The sequence below is a fragment of the Acomys russatus genome, chromosome 28 (assembly GCF_903995435.1).
Source record: "Acomys russatus chromosome 28, mAcoRus1.1, whole genome shotgun sequence".
NCBI classification, from domain to species: Eukaryota; Metazoa; Chordata; class Mammalia; order Rodentia; family Muridae; genus Acomys; species Acomys russatus.
In genome coordinates this window covers 19,684,875-19,701,106 of record NC_067164.1, presented here as the reverse complement: position 1 = coordinate 19,701,106, position 16,232 = coordinate 19,684,875, and the positions used below count along the sequence as shown (strand labels likewise).

The window sequence follows — 16,232 nt, the reverse complement described above, 5'->3', positions numbered from 1 at the left end:
AGGTAGATGCAGGCCTCTGTTCGGCCTTTCCTCACCACCGATGGAGTGGAGAATCCCATTCAGGGAGGGACTGGAGTTCCCACCTCCGTAAATGCAATCAAGGTAATAATACTCTATAGCCGTGCCCACATACCCGCCTCCTTCCCAATTTGAGACTGTCAAGTTGACAATTAATACCACCACGTCTATCACTTGAAAACATTATGAATCCCAAAGTAAATTGTAGACAGTCGTATTCTAGGGGTTTCTCCACAATAACTCTGTCACATTTTGAGATGAATGCTCCTTACGTTGGCCTCAAACACCTTGGGCTAGGGAATCCACCTCCTCAGCCTCTCACGCAGCAGGGAACACAAGTGTGTGCCATCACACCTAGTCTATCAAGGTGTTCTTTTATTAGGGAGGTGCTGGGGACTCAAGCCAAGATCTTAAGAATGCTGAGCACACACTCAACCATTCCTGAGCTGCACACCTGGCCCGAGTCTAACTCTTTCAGTAATTCTGCTTCCTTCTTTGACTTTCAGTCCTGGCTAGTCCATTTACCCTTGTTCATATTTATACTTATCTCTCTCTCTCTCTCTCTCTCTCTCTCTCTCTCTCTCTCTCTCTCTCTCTCTCTCTTTCCACATACTAAAACATATACATACCCACTGGCCTCGCGTTACTAGGAAGTATGCGGGAGTGCCAGAAGGAGGCCCCTTACTCCATCTACTTTCCCCACAGACCACAGAAGAAAAGATGGTACCATGAGAGTACCCACCCACATGTACAGAATGTCTCCAACCTACTTTATGCTGGGTTGTCACATTCTCCAGGTGTGGGGCAGTTAATGCAGGAAGTGCCCAAAGTACCTAAGTCAGTCATCCTCCGATGTGACACCGGATGAGCCAGCATGTCAACACCTGTGTGCGTACTGCCTGACTAGAGAAACAGCTGCCCGGCATCCAGGCTCAGAATGAACTAAGGGTGTACTGCCCAAGATTCATAGTAAAATTATAATAACTCCCAAATCATGGGAACCTACTCCCATTTGCCCGTTCTAAAGCTAGCTATGATGGGCATGTGTCAACACACATTATATATGGGTTTTTATCAAAGCGTCACACATTCTCGCCATCCAGTCACCAAAACACAACCTAGGGATTACATGTAGCAGTTGCACAGGCAACCCTCTTGCTTTTTCAAACTGGCATCCAAAATATTTCCATCTCAGACACAAAGGAACCTCATCTTACCTGAGCAAGTCAGTACTCCTTTACTCTGCAAGCACGCCAAGTCTAATATTACGGAATTAGGAAAACCCTGGACTATTACTGTAACAACCACAGTATCAGGTAGTCATGGTAACCCAGCGATCTGGGTCTTGGCTTACTATCACACCACTCTCTCCTCCAAACAGGCTTCCAGAGAACGCAAGAGGGCACTTATATGCACACGTGCTGTGGCTGAGCATTTCCTGCACTAGCCTGCACACTTTCACAGCTCACTTCAGTCCTTTTTATCTTGGGGTGGGTTTAGGTCAGTCTTGCTTCCTTGTGTGTAAAAACGAAATGATGAAACAGAGTTCCTACACTGGGAGCTCTAGAAAGGTTCAGAAGGTACCATGCTAAAGAGGCAGCTAGAGCCCATGGCAGCACGCAGAAGGCCACAGCAGTGGTTAACAGAGTCTACAGAGAAGTGGTAATGGGTAAAGGATGCATAAATGACACACCCTTTCACTCCTGCGGGAAGATGATTCCAGAATCTTAAACGCAGCATGGATGATGATGGCCATTCTAATTAACTCGACTGTGCGTCACAGTGTATATGCATATCAAATCATTGCCGCTAACACCTCGATAGATTCCAGTCTTGCTTGTCAACTAAAGATTTCAAACATTTCATAAATAAAAAGATGTTTAGCCCTCCCCTCTGCTTCCACAATGAGTCCGTGGATTTCTTCTGCTTTTGTTTGTTTACTGTGATTGTTTGGTAAGTTCTTTTTGTTGGTGGTGTTGTTTGTTTTGTCTTTTTTTTTTTTTTTTTTTTTTTTTTTTTTTAGATGCTTTGCCCTGCTAATTTAACTTTTATAAAAGTATCTGAGGAAAATGCTCAATGACATGCACAAAGGTTTCAGTATAAGGGTTCCACCTTGTTCTCTGTAGTGACAGTGCAACCCTTCAGTGAAATTGAGCATCTACCCAAACGGCCCACTCGCAGAGGATGATGTTCTCCGAGAGTGTACCTGGAAACTAGCTATAGCATTATTGTGTAAAGAGGGAGGACATAAACTGTGCATTCAGTAGAGTTTCCTCCTGCGTGGAAACACACGAATGCAGTACCTATCTACCTGCTCGTCTGTCTCTTCTGCCATCTCTCCTTCCAACAACAGGATTAACAGTCTGACGGCAGCTAACAGTGGTTTCAGGACACTGCCATTACTTGTAGATTTTATTTTTACTTGTGTATTTTTTTATTTTCCAATTTTTCACCAATAGAGTACTTTTGTCGTGACAAAGCAAATTACTATTTCAAGTGTCTAGTGAATCATTTAATCTAAGTCAAACTTGAATGCTATATAAAACAACTTGAAGTGAGAGAGTTTATTTTATTAAAAGGAAGCCACCCCTCCAATGCTGGTACTAACCACATCCTACCTTGCTTTGTTTCTGAGATGAGATGAGATTGGGCAGGCACAGGGTCATATGGCCATAGAAAAAAAAGGTGATATTTCTTAGTGTCTAGACATTTCAGTTCACTAAAACAAGACCTTGCTTTTTGTTACTACAAAAAAAAAATCACTGACTTGTTTCTAAAACATCTATAATCATACCATCTTTCAGATGCAGACCACACAAATTAACAGTAATAACAGCCTGTCAATCACCGAGGGTTCTCATTTGTAAAATGAAAGGGCTGTGTTAGTGGAGCTCCTCAGTACCTTCAGGCTCTGTGATCATGTGAATCTACCACCTCATTCAGAAGACATGAAATTACGCAGTGGCTTCTCCCTCCACAAAAACTTGAGAATTACAGGAATGCCAAAGATCGTGCAGGAGAGAGATTCCATTGTCCTGTGTATCAAAGCCACAGGGCTGCCTCCTGCAGGTGATCCAAAGTGCACCAGGCCAAGGGAAGAGAATGAATCTCTCATCTCCTGGGAGGATGAGACACAAAGGCCCCCCTCCATTTTCTTCTTCTGTCTCTAGCCCTGTCTCACCTTTCCCCAGAGTATTCTGAGGATGGGTAATGCATGCAACACTCAGCCTAGAGATCAAGGGGTCCAGCACGTGCCAAATGTTATTTATATCCATTTAAATAATCTCACAGGGTTCTCCATACCCATTTACAAATGCATTATTTTTAATAAACATAGTGGCAGCAGAGAGAGCTATATAAAATCAAGGAGTAACAGATAAATTGGGCAACACTCCCCGAAGAACCAACTCTTGCTGCGCCATTTTAACCTTATTAATAAATAGCCCTTGAAAACATAGGAGTTTTTTGACACTTGGCAAAAGCAAATCCTACAAACAACATCTCAAGTATATTCTTCTGTGCAGTCAACTAATAAGTTAGTGAATGTTGACATAAATCCAAAGGATAGATATGCTCATAAAATATCTGCCTAGATGGCTGACAGAACAAAAAAAATACATTTTTTTCTGCACATTATTTGTTCCTGTTATAAGGTTAGAAATTCAGAATACTAAATATCACAGAGTGTTCAGTGCATTTTATAATTACACCCTCTACTTTGAGTAGAACAAGGCTGAATTCAATATTCATTTCTTTTCTCACATACATAATTTAGCCCCTTTAGCCCTCCTTTGCCCTCGTGGAAATGGATATCCAGGCTCCTTATGCCTCTCTTTACTTAGTAGGATTCCCATGAGACATTGCCTCCTGCCACTTTCTGTCTTTGGAAAATCTTCATGGCTTTCTTCTTAGACTTAAGCTATCCATGTGTTGGGATTAAATGAATGAAGAAGAGAGAAAAAGATGAATGATGCTTTCCTCTCCTCTTTGTGAGCCAGCCACACAGGGACAAGAAAATAATCATTCGAACACATCCTGAGAAAAACACATTTGATGCTTGTGCCCTGACTGGATGGCGAGGTTGGCAAGACCCCAAAGAGAAAGTCCAGGGACCTCATTGGGGAGGGTAGAGATTAGACTGTGTCCCCCCTCCCCCCACAGCACTCCTGAACAACCTGGAGGCAGCCAACAGACTCCCGTGCTTTCCTCTCCTAAGGAAAAGTCTTCAGGCTTGTGGTGGCTTACTGAGTTGTGAGCTGTTAGCACACTGACTCCTCTGTAGACAGGGTGTTGTCCCTCCTTGAGGCTTCTTACCCTTTCTCTCCAGGTTACCTACCCTGTGTCCCTTGACTCAGCCTTCTGTAGACTTCTCTGAGATTGAACCACAGTCACAAGGGACAGTATCACTTCAGCTTTCCCTTCCTGTCACACCCGGGTTTCCCTAATGCCTCTACTAAATCTTTGCCCTAGGCCCAAGCTGCCACATTGGAACACCTCAGCAGAGCTCTAAAACACCAGGCTAACGTACAGCTGCCAGGAAAGTCGCCATAACCAGCCCCATGTGATTCAAGCTGGCAGCCAGCTACACTGCTGTGCACAGCCAGGTGTAAGGACCCTGAAAACTGCTTCCTAAATAAGCTGAAAGGGAAGAGAGAGGTAGGGGAAGGGACCGAGTGCCAAGGAAAATTCCAGCAATGTAGGTGGCAAGACCAGGCTCAGACAAAAGCAGCTGAGCATGTCACCTGCTCAGGAGACTCAGTAGTACTGGATTTGGAAGAGAAGCTGGGAGTCATAGCAGGAGCTGGGGTGGGGAGATAAAGATCATAATGACTGTAACTTGTGATGAAAATATGATTTTATCACAACTTTAAAAAGACTCAATCTCCAGGTCTGTTTGAAGAAGTAGACCATGAAAGATTTCCCAGCAAAGTCACAGTTCTCAAAATTCAACCCTTCCTGCAGTTATGTCAAGTACCAGAAATATAATAATGGCCTTTTCTGAGGGGAGGAAATTTGAAAGTACACTAAGGAAACCTATGCATGGGCGTGTTCCTATCCAGTGTCGAGCTTTCAACATCACTGAAGCAGGAGCGAGCTGCAAGGGAGGCACAGAGGGAAAGGCAAAATTAGGAAGCACAGGGGATTCACGACTAACCCCGCCCCCAACGGATGTGTGACCCTAGAAATGCCCAGGTACCCACGACAATGACTATAACCTTGGAATGAGGACACTGAGAAGATGGAGGAAGGACTAAGTAGTGGCCTAATTTTTTTCACGCATAGATATTTACTGAGTACCTGCTTTGCAGAAGGGTCCGTACCACGGTCCAGGTTAGTTTAACAGCCAAAGACGACAATGAAGATATTTGAATGATCCTTAGTGTTTTCAGACTTAAAGATAAAATTGAACATATGCCACACACAACCACACAGATGGCGCCCATCAAATGATCCTTGTAAGGGTGTTCTCACATTAGTCTTACATGTCTAGGTACCTGTCACTGGTACCAAACCATTTTGAAGTGTCTGGGATTCTCTCTCCCAGCCAAGATCCTGGTTTTATTTTGGCTTTTGTATCTCCTGCAGTCCAAACATTCAGCATGGATTTTAGTCAACTTGAACAGCACACCTGCTCCAGTGACACACTGACGACATCAACCCCATCACCAGTCAGCCCTGCAATACCTCTACTAAACAAGGACCATGTGTGGCAGCTCCAGGCGACACCACCTACGCAACAGACTGGTTCAGGCAGCACACGTTGACAGGTGGGAAGGCATTCCCAGCGAAGATCCTGCTTAGGTGTCTTTCAAGCAAGACATTGTGCAGAGCGGAAAGAGTGGTTTCCTACTGTTACGAGGAGACAGTGGGCCGAGTAAGGTGAGCTGGTCCATAGGGACACGAGCATTGTACTTGGTGAGTTTTAGGTATGAATACTTAATGGGACCCGAGAGTGGATTTATCAACTCACATTCTCTCCTGAATAGGCAGAGAGGCTAACTCCAGGAACATTTCGTATCGGATGCAAGATGAGGATAAAGCGAAGAGCCTTTCTCTTCACTGTCCTCAACTCTACCCCGTACAACAGGGTAATGTTTTGGCGAGGCTAGAAAGGGACTATTTTCATAATTTCTATTAAAAATCTTACAACATTGTATCTAAGTTAGTATTTAGTATCTATAGTTCATCCTGTGTGATCTAGGAAACATGATCTAAGGAGGAAAAGGTAAGTCTCTAGGACAGATTCTCGGACTCTGGTTTTGATGGAGGAGATGGGAGAGTAATGTCTGGCCCCGTCTGCAGACATTCCTAGTTGTCATGGCTGAGCATTGTTCCTCACAGCGAGTAAGGAACAGTCAGGGAAGGCACTAGAGTCCATACAGTTCCCAGGGTGGCCCCCAAAACAAAACCTCAAAGGTTGATGGCCCCGAGACTGAAAGATTAGACCTTAAGGGAACCATCCCTGGAAGACGAAATTCTCGGCTAGATGATGTCACTTAACACAGGTAGCGTGGCATTGGCAAGTGCTTCAGGCTCTTGGCAGATTTCAACTTGAACACGGGAACAGCCCCTAGTCACCAGCGCAGAGCTGCTGACAGTTATCAAATGAAAATGCACTATACAGAAGGAAGGTGGTACTGCTGTTTGTTACTCAGCACCACAAGCTCTTCGGCATCAACGCCCTCAGCCCGCTCTTCATGCAGACACAAACTCAATGTACAAATATTTATGTGGAGCTTATAGAATAAATAGGACACTTTTCATCTTGTTAAGAAAAAAATGAAACACCCACAGAAATCCAAACGAGGCTCCTGCCGATGTAGTCAGACTAAGCAAAGAAACACAGAAGAGCCACGTTGTCACAACCCAGATTTAACACTGAGAGTCCTTCTATCCTTGACCCACAAACGCTCCATGAGCTTAGAACACAGAATACTTTACCTCGTGACTTTTTCCCTCATGGAGGCAGGAGCCAGGAGTCCTCTGTGCACACTGCGGGCAGCACTGATTGGGGGCAATCTGCAGCACTTCTCCCTAGGTGTTTAAAAGCAGCTGGGTATGAAATCACAGCAGCAAACACTAGTTCCTCAGACCCCAAGCATTTGAGATTCCCTAAGCCTCCTGAGTTTCCATAGGTAACAAAGACAGACAAGGTAACGTAAATAAACCAACATAAAGGATTCCTTGTCAAGCGGTGACTTTTGGAAAGTAATTTCTTTGGAAGAAAAAAAAAAATAACGATCCTTGGTGCCTTTTCACATGTAAATGTGATGGAGTGGTGCACTGTTTCCACTGGAAATGCTTCCCCCTGAGGAAAGGGATGGAGAGAGAAAAGGGCTCATGTCTCCACCTGTATTGTTTGATTCTGTGGGGGCAGAGAGAGAACATTCTAGAGCAAGAAGCTGCTGCAGAGCTAGATCTTCAGCCCTGGGACAAGGCCCTGTGCAGGATGGAGCAGGGAACATGGAGTTGAGGTCCTGGGGGTTTGGGTTCACTTCTGGAAGTGGTTGAGAGACAAACTTTGGACAGGAAGGGACACTGTGGTGGGGGCACTGCATGATTGCCCAAGGAAAACTGAGTAGGATCCCTAGGCGCCAATAAAGAGCTAGCTGTCCCTGAAGCTCTGGGACACATCTCATGTCCACTAATAATGCATCTGGCACTGTGAAGATTCTCCTTAAGCGTTACACGAGTGTAGAGGCTCCGGATACAGCTCTGCGCAGAGCGCGTGCGGACTGTGTCTGCTGAGTTCCGTCCCCGGCACCCCACACACAGACACAAAGACGTAGATGCACAAGCAGACCAATGGGGCTATCTACCAACGAGTCACCTATTAGACCTTTCCCCCTGTTCAGAGATGTGGACAAATGGGCAGTGAGTGATCTGACCACAGTGGTTGCAGCTCCTGGCTAGCGAGGAAGACATGACCGCCCACAGAGTGAAGGTCTACAAAGCATCTACTCAGAAGAGTGAAAACAAGTTTTGTGTGTGTGTGTTAATGCTACCTTTCTTATTGTTCTCTTTGGCTATTTTATTATACACACACACACACACACACACACACACAATGAGAGAGAGAGAGAGAGAGAGAGAGAGAGAGAGAGAGAGAGAGAGAGAGAGAGAGAGATACAGAGACAGAGAGAGTTCTCAGTTCATCTAACTGCATCTGAAAGAGTAAATGAGAAACAGAATATTTTTTCAACTGTAAATATACTATAGAAATCCATCCATTAACAGCAGTTATCAAATTAGCCTTATTTGATTGATAAAGAAAAAAATGTGTATGTGAGATTTTTATGAAATTGGCTATGCTATTCAACATTAATGACTTTTCAGAGGGTGTCCTCTGAACCTGAAAAGGAAACTACACTTTAATCTCTGCCAAGAGAGCTATGGAAACTTAATTTCCACTAAGCATTTCATACAGATAGGAAATGAGATAATCCATTTTTTGTTTAACAGCCAGGAATCAAGGAGCAAAAAAAGGCAGGTGGAATGGAAAATTCCAAGGGATATTTCATGCCTCCAAATTAGTTTTGTACAAACTAATTTTCAGATTCAGCCTTCAAAATGTAATGTTGTTTACTTGTGTGTGGCAGTGGGGACGGAGAAGATGGTTCCCAGCTTGGGTCAATCTACTGAATGTCTCAGGGAACATTCTAGGCACAAACTAAAGAAGGAGCCAAGGATTCTGGATGACAGGAGCTGGACAGTAAGATGCAGGGGATCCCTGGCACCTGTGCATATGCCTTGGGATGGCTACAGCGACACAGCACACTGGCCCAGTGTCGCTCCAAGCTTTATGCTGTATCGTTGGGTAGTGGCTGCATGAACAAGACTGTGGACGAAGACTGCAGCGGAGCCAGCTGGATGACCTGTTCAGGTTCTGGACAAATCGACTAGTGATAATAATGAGGGCAACTTCATGATTATAGCTAACAGCTATTAAATGCTTATAAGTCTCTCATTTCCATGGTCAATATGTCCTGGACATCTCCCTGCGCCCCCCACCCCCCACTGTAGAGATAGATAGATAGATAGATAGATAGATAGATAGATAGATAGATATAGATATAAATATATAGATATATATAACAAGCATATATAGTTGGTGCCTCATTAAGCCATAAATATGGCAGTCGCTCCTCCCTTTCTCATTCTCCATCATTAAACCTTCATCAAGTTCTGCTGACCCATCCTAATATTAATCTCATCCCCTTCCCCCCTTGATGCCTACACTACCAGTGCAGTGGTGCAGGTAAGCGTTCTCTTCCCTGGGTTGTCTCATTGCCTCTGGGCTGGCAGCCTCATTTATAATATTATCTATTGACTGTGGAAAAAAAAAAAAAAAACACAGTGGGGAAAAAATCCTTTTAAAAGGAAACCTGGATATTCCACTCATGCATGAAAATGTCATTAGACTCTATCATTTTAAAAACTGAACTCCAAGCTCCCCAGTACAGCTTCAAATTTCTCCGTCCTGTTGGACTTTAATCTCTAGCCTCGTCTTGCATGCATTCTCCCACGCACCATTCAAAAGCGTTTATTGAGTAGCTGCTGTGTGTCGGGTACCACGGCAGATGTTAAGGAAATGAATGACTAAAAGAGATAGTACGCATGAACTTAGTAAAACACGTAGCCTGTCAGATAGCAATTAGTGTCAAAGAGGAAAGGCAGCATGAAAGAGGAAGTTGAAATGTGTGCTAGGTGGCAGAGAGTTGAAATTTTTAATAGAATAGCATTCGGGCAAGACTTAAAGAAAGTGAGGGACTAAGAAATGAATTTATGCCTAGATATGCATTATTTATGCTTACATATATATATATATATATACACATGATATCCGTGCATCATGTGTGTTTCTGGTGTAAGAATTTTGCACTTTGCTGTTCCCACCACAACTGTTCTTTCTGTGACATGGGGGGAGGTGTATGCACGTGTACAAATGTGCAAATGTATAAGTGTGTGTGTGTGTGTGTGTGTGTGTGTGTGTGTGTTCGTTCCTTTATTTAGAGAATACCAAGGTAGCTCAATATGTAAAGCAGAAGACTAGCAAAAAATTAAGCAAAGGGATTGAGTTTGGCCTCCCACTCGGAATCGCCTTGCCTTGGCCTCTCAGAAGCTGATAAGAGGTCGCACTGGGACGACTTTGCACACCACTATGCCCAGTTATGGGGTTTGCTGCATATTTAACATGATTCCTGGGGATGAAATTGAGGACCATAAGCTTCTGAGGCACTTTATTGACTCAGTTATCTTCACACAAAATAGTCTTGCTTGATACAAAATAAGATGTAGCTGACCTTAGTCCCCTGGCCCCTGGTATAAAAGAAGTTTAGATTTGCATTCTTCTGATGAGTAAAAATGTTAGTGCATTCATTTATTGGCCATCTTATAGTTCCTTTAAAGTGTCCGTTTATTTCATTTTCCAGTTATTGATTGTCCTTTTGCCGTTATATTTTCCCAGTTCTTTATTTATTCTGGTTGTTGTTCCCAAGGTAGTTGAATAACTGGCAAGGCGTTTCTCTGTTTTTACAGGGAGTACCATAATAAACCCATTACTTTAGACTACTAATACATGATAGTAAAAATATTAAAAACAGGTTTAGTTTTCAATAATGCAATTTTACTCTTTAACATTTAATTTAGGGATTCTTCTTTAGTAACATGAATATTCCTGTCAAGCAGGAGAAGGTGTGTCCTCATGACCTTTATAAATTTCTTTTCTGACCACATCTCCTGGATGGGGAGGCCTGACGGCACTCAGAGGAAGGATAGCAAGTTACCAAGAAGAGACTTGATACTCTAAGAGCATAAATAGGGGGAGGAGGTCTCCCTCAGTCACAGACATAGGGGAGGGGAGAGGGGGGGAAGTGAGAGGGAGGAATAGGAGGAAACAAGGGAAGGGCTAACAATCGAGATGTAATATGAATAAATTAATAAATTAATAAAAAAATAAAAGTAAAAAATAAATTGGTGATTTCTTAGAAATATTTGATCTATAAGATAGGAGGATCCATGGCATAAATCACAATATTAGCAAACTTAAACATCTATACATTCCCTACTTCTCAGAAATATATACCATGGAGAAATTAAAAGATATCTGTGCTGGTTGGTTTCTGCAAATGTGACACAAACCTGGACGTAATGTGAAGAGGGATGGAATCTTAATTGAGAAAACGCCTCCATTAGATTGGCCTGGAGAGTCTACGGGGTATTAACTTGGTTAATGGTTGATGTGGGAGGGCCCAGCCCACTATAGGAGGTGTCACCACCCCTGGGCAGTTGGTCCTGTGCTTAAGAAAGCAAGGTGAGCAAGCCAGTAAGCCGTGTTCCTCCATGCTCTCTGCTTCAGGTCCTGCCTCCAGGTTCCTGCCCTGAGTCCCCTTAGTGGACAGTAACCAGACACATATAATCCAAACACACTTTTCCCTCCTCAAGTTGCCTTTGTTTATTGTGTTTTATCACAGCAGTAGAAGCTCTATCTAAAAAGCACATTTTTATTCTAGTGTTAGGGAGAAAAAGAGAGGACTTTATCATCATTAGAGGCAGAAAGATTCAAGATTAATGATTGGGGGAAGGGAATACACAAAAAATAAAGAATAAACCATGCTTCTGAAACTGACAGAATGCATTTTAAAGAAAATAATTGTTCTTCTCTGGAGAGTTTCAGGTTTTTGCATTTAAAAGTTAAGATTTTTTTAAAAATAGATTGACTCGAAAAGAGCCAGAATTCAGGGGGAAAAAATCTTCCAATTAAATAGATATCAACTGAGGGAAAAAAACTGAAGCTTTCACAGAGGGAAAAAGGGAGATGCTGGGCAGAGGTGGTGGGGGTGGCGGGGATGGGGGTGGCAGGAGTGGTGGGGGTGGTGGGGTCGGTGGGGGTGATGGACATGGCAGGGGTGGGTGTGGGGGTGGGTATGGTAGGTGTGGTGGGGTGGTAGGTATGGTAGATGTGGCAGGGGTGGTGGGGGTGGTGAGGGTGTTCCTGCTCCCCACTGGTCCAGCCACATAGCAATGCCACCAGAAGACCCAAGCTGGTTCTATAAATCCATCTTCAAGAAGCAAGTCCTGACTTGAGCCCAGTCAATAGCATGGAGATGCCATGAGTGCTGTGGACAGCTCTGGCACCTGTCAGAACCGGGTGAGATATCTGAGCAGCAGTTCATTCATTGTATAGTCGCGGCTAATGGCTCAACGTCTCCAGGCTTTACTTATCTCGCTGTAATTCGGGAAAAAGACACTAATACCCCATCATACTAAATGAAGCGACATTTGTAAAACCTTTAGCCAAGTGCTCTGCCAGGAATAAATGGTCAATAAATGAAAACGAAGATGTTCTTACCTACACAACACTTCCTTCAGCTTCCAATTAAGAGAGTGGAATCGATGTAAAAACATAACCAGAAAGATTTTAAAACCTGATCATTTGCTGACTCTACGGGTAAGTCGAGGATACAGTTAGGAGACCCATACCTCTTCAAAGGCACACCGAGGGTTTTTGCAAACAACAGGTTTGCAGATCACAATATCACCATGGCAACGACAGTTCTGGCATGAATCAGGCTTCCAAATTGTGGCATCCTGCAAGGAAGCAGAAGCTCTGAGTTAAAAACTGATCAGTCAAGGTCTGCAACTCACAAAGCAGTACTGCCAATAGTCCCATGTCCCAAGCGATTAAAAAGGCAGAAGAAAGTCACAGGCACACCACACACAGGGCATGCTGGGCACTGATTAAACCCCAAGTGGCAATAAAAGCATGTAATCCATTTCACAACAGTCAGTCCACGTAGCCAAAGACAAGGGCATTCAGCAGAGAGCTGTCAATACCTAGAGTAAAAGCCATCGATTGGTCTGAAACCTCAAGAGGACACGCAGCACGCAGACTTGAAGTTTCTTTATGCTGCTAACTAGCAGAAACCGTCCGAGCAGGTTGAAAAGAAAATGACACGTTGGCTAGCGCTACTCACCATCCAAAAGCAGGAATTACCACTAGATACTAAAAGCATGGCAACTTTACTTGCTCTGTGTTATTTATTTCAACACTTGCCAGTGATGAGAAGGACATGAGGGAGCAGTTCAGTGTCTTAAGACAGATTCACCAGCGCGTGTGTTGGGCAGCTACTCTGTGCCCATTGTGTGGGAGGCATACCGGGCACTAATGGAGCCTAAGTATGTTGCCACCAATAAGGATCTCACCATCCCTATTATCATGAACACAACAGAATTAAATAAATATGAATCGATGATCTAGTGCTATTATTCAACAATTTGGAAAGGAAAATATAATGGCCATGAGTAGAGGTGAATCTGGACTCAGTTAATAGTCTCATAAATGTCTTTGTAATTCCTTGTCTTCCATCATGCTGGATCCTTATTTCTACTGGACATAATGTAAAGTCACTTTTGGCCCAGCTATCTCAGCGATTCAATAGAAATCTATTTCAGGCTACTGAGAGGTGGCTCTGATGGCTTGGCATGGAAGCCATGAGGCTCCCTGTGCGTGTCCCTGCTCCTCCTCAACAACAACCATACTTAATGTGTTGGTTGTATTTGAAACATGAACCTGCTCTAAGAACACTGTCTATGTGTTTCCCTGTGGTGCGTCTTCTGCTCCAATGAAACAAAGTGCAGACAGATACTACATGGGCTTTCCCCATCTCCAAAGAGGGCCTTCCCTTAGAATGCTCTCATATCCCTCTCCCCAGCTGGAATTCCTGCTCTGCCCTGATGTCTCCAAAGCAAGCCTCCATCTCAAGGGTGAAGCCCTTTATACCTTGACCACACCAGAGTACAGCACCTCAGCCACTCTTCAACCCCACTGTGTCTGGGAACACACTCACAATTTATAACACTTATTCAAGCTGTTGGTGGCCTCACTAGATCAGATTCTAAGCCCCTTAAAGCACTAATTCCCCTTAGCCTGCCACACTGGAGATGCTTAAAGGTGTAGACATTAGTTCATGGATTACTCCTCCTCAACTTTCTCAGCCGTGTTTTCTCTGACAAACAACGCAAGCACTGTTCAGTACATTAACACACGATTCTAAACACCTGATAGTCCCTGGAAATCCAGTATTAATTAGATCTGGCTTCGGGATGAACTGACACATTGGTGGATGGCTAAGCTTGTGTCTCGACTTGGTTAGGCTACAGTCTCCTTATTTGATCAAATATTAATTTGTGTTGCTATGAAAGTACAGATGGTCACACATTTATATTTTTGTTTCCTGGAGACAGTACAAAAGATACACTCATTTGTTAGAGATAGCTGTTAGAATTTTGGGTTTTGATATTTCCCTGGGATAGAAATGTATGGTGTGATGATTTCTGGAGACGCTAGCAGTGGCAGAAATCCACAGACCTCAGAAGGCCACAGCTCCCAGTCAACCACGTCATTACAAGGGTTAACAACTATGTTGCTGTGATGTTTAGGGGCTTACCGAATTTTTCGGACTATAAGACACACCTGACCATAAGACATACCCAATTTTTAGAGCAGTAAAACAAGAAAAACAGTAAAAACAGAAATTGGACCATAAGGCACATCCTAATCCTCCCATTACTTTTTTTGTGGGGGGGGGGGGGAGTGTGTCTCATGGTCAGAAAAATACAGTAGTTTATAAATGACATTTCCAACTTATGCATTCAATGTGCCACCAGCCAGAACAGAACCCTAGCAAAGATCACCTGATGTGTGCCGTCGGTTGGCTTTGAAGTGGGAGGCAACCTTCTGTAATATCAGTGGGCCCCAATTAATGGTTGGCCTTAGTTGTAAACTATGGTGAGGGTCCTTTTTTGTCAGAGGTCTAGAGGAGGGGAATAGGGCAGGAGAGGGAGGGAGGGAAGGAATGGGAAGATACAAGCAAGGGGATAACATTCAGAATGAAATCTGAAAAATTATGATAAATTAAAAAAAAAAAAAAAACTTGGGAGTTTCCTGGAAAGAGGGAAACAAGACTCTAAGATGGAAATTCCAAATCTGTAGTCTGTTCACCTGCCTTACAGATCATTAAACCTGGGACTCACACCAACCACACAGGCCAATTCCTTAAAATAAGTAAATATCCTCTTGATGCTGTTCACCTCTGGCTTAGTTCTTCTAGAAAATCATGAATAAAGCAACGTGCGCAGAATTTATACAGATCAGCACTTTATCTCCAGGCAAGCACTTTAAGGTCAAGGCTAAATTCATAATCCCTTAGGTTATACATGAGGACCTCTCCAGAGTCATTCAAGAAATACAAACTAGGGCTGGAGAGATGGCTTAACCACTAAAGGCTAGGCGCATAACCAAAGATAGACGAAATACAAACTACACGCCAGGCTTAGTGGCACAGACCTGTAATCCTAGGAAAACAGAGATAGGAGGATAAGAAGTGCAAGGCCAGCCTCAGCTATGGAGCAAATGCAGAGCTAGCCTGAGCCACATGAGACATCGTATCAAACAAAACAAAAACACAAACACACACACACACACACACACGTGTGTGTGTGTGTGTGTGTGTGTGTGTGTGTGTGTGTGTGTAGATGCTGGGCATCATGACACATGGCTGTAATCTCAGCACTTTAAAGGTAGAAGCAGGAGGAACATAGCCTGGGTTATAGGCTATCTATAACCTGTATTATAACCTATATTTTTGGACCCCATCTAAAACAAAAAGGAGAGAAAGAGGAGAAAGAGAGGAGGAAGTGCTAATCTCATGGAGCTGGGCAGCCATGGTTGGTTTTCCCAACACATACCTCAGTCCTGGAAGGGTCAGCGCGCTATGCCAAGCCACTCTCCACCCTCCGGAACTGGACTACCACTATCATTCTCCTTTTACAGATGTGGAGAAAGGTTAAGGGCAATTCACACATTTGTCCAAGTTCACAACTTTCTTAGGCAGCATGGGCACTTGGCTCGGAAACAGTTGCCTGTGTTCAAAGCTAATGTCACCCTTGCTAACTATACATCAGCTCTTGGGTGAAGTACCTATGTCCCAGGTACACCAAGCTGCAAAAGCAAGATGAGTAAAACTACTCAACAGACACATGAGATGATGTAGGAACCGTGCTTGCTAGAACTAAGACTATAAACGAACATGGGCTAGCAACATCTGGGAGGGCCTCCAAATGCTACACTGCGTATCAGCGGCAGCTCTTTGTGAGCTGAGAGATGCTTAGATGGACTGTGATAGCAAAGTTCCAGACACATATTGTTTTGG

The 16,232-nt window shown here is 43.7% G+C and overlaps 1 protein-coding gene across 1 annotated transcript in view; it reads right to left on the bottom strand.

Moving 5' to 3' along the window:
* The window catches only part of Fras1 (Fraser extracellular matrix complex subunit 1), a 401,691-nt gene that overhangs the window by 236,085 nt on the left and 149,374 nt on the right, over positions 1-16,232 (bottom strand). The window contains exons 3-4 of the mRNA XM_051170886.1: positions 12,502-12,609; positions 6,961-7,053 (exon numbers count right to left, since the gene is read on the bottom strand). Coding sequence (XP_051026843.1) covers positions 6,961-7,053; positions 12,502-12,609 — 201 coding nt within the window. The remainder of the gene's footprint in view (positions 1-6,960; positions 7,054-12,501; positions 12,610-16,232) is intronic.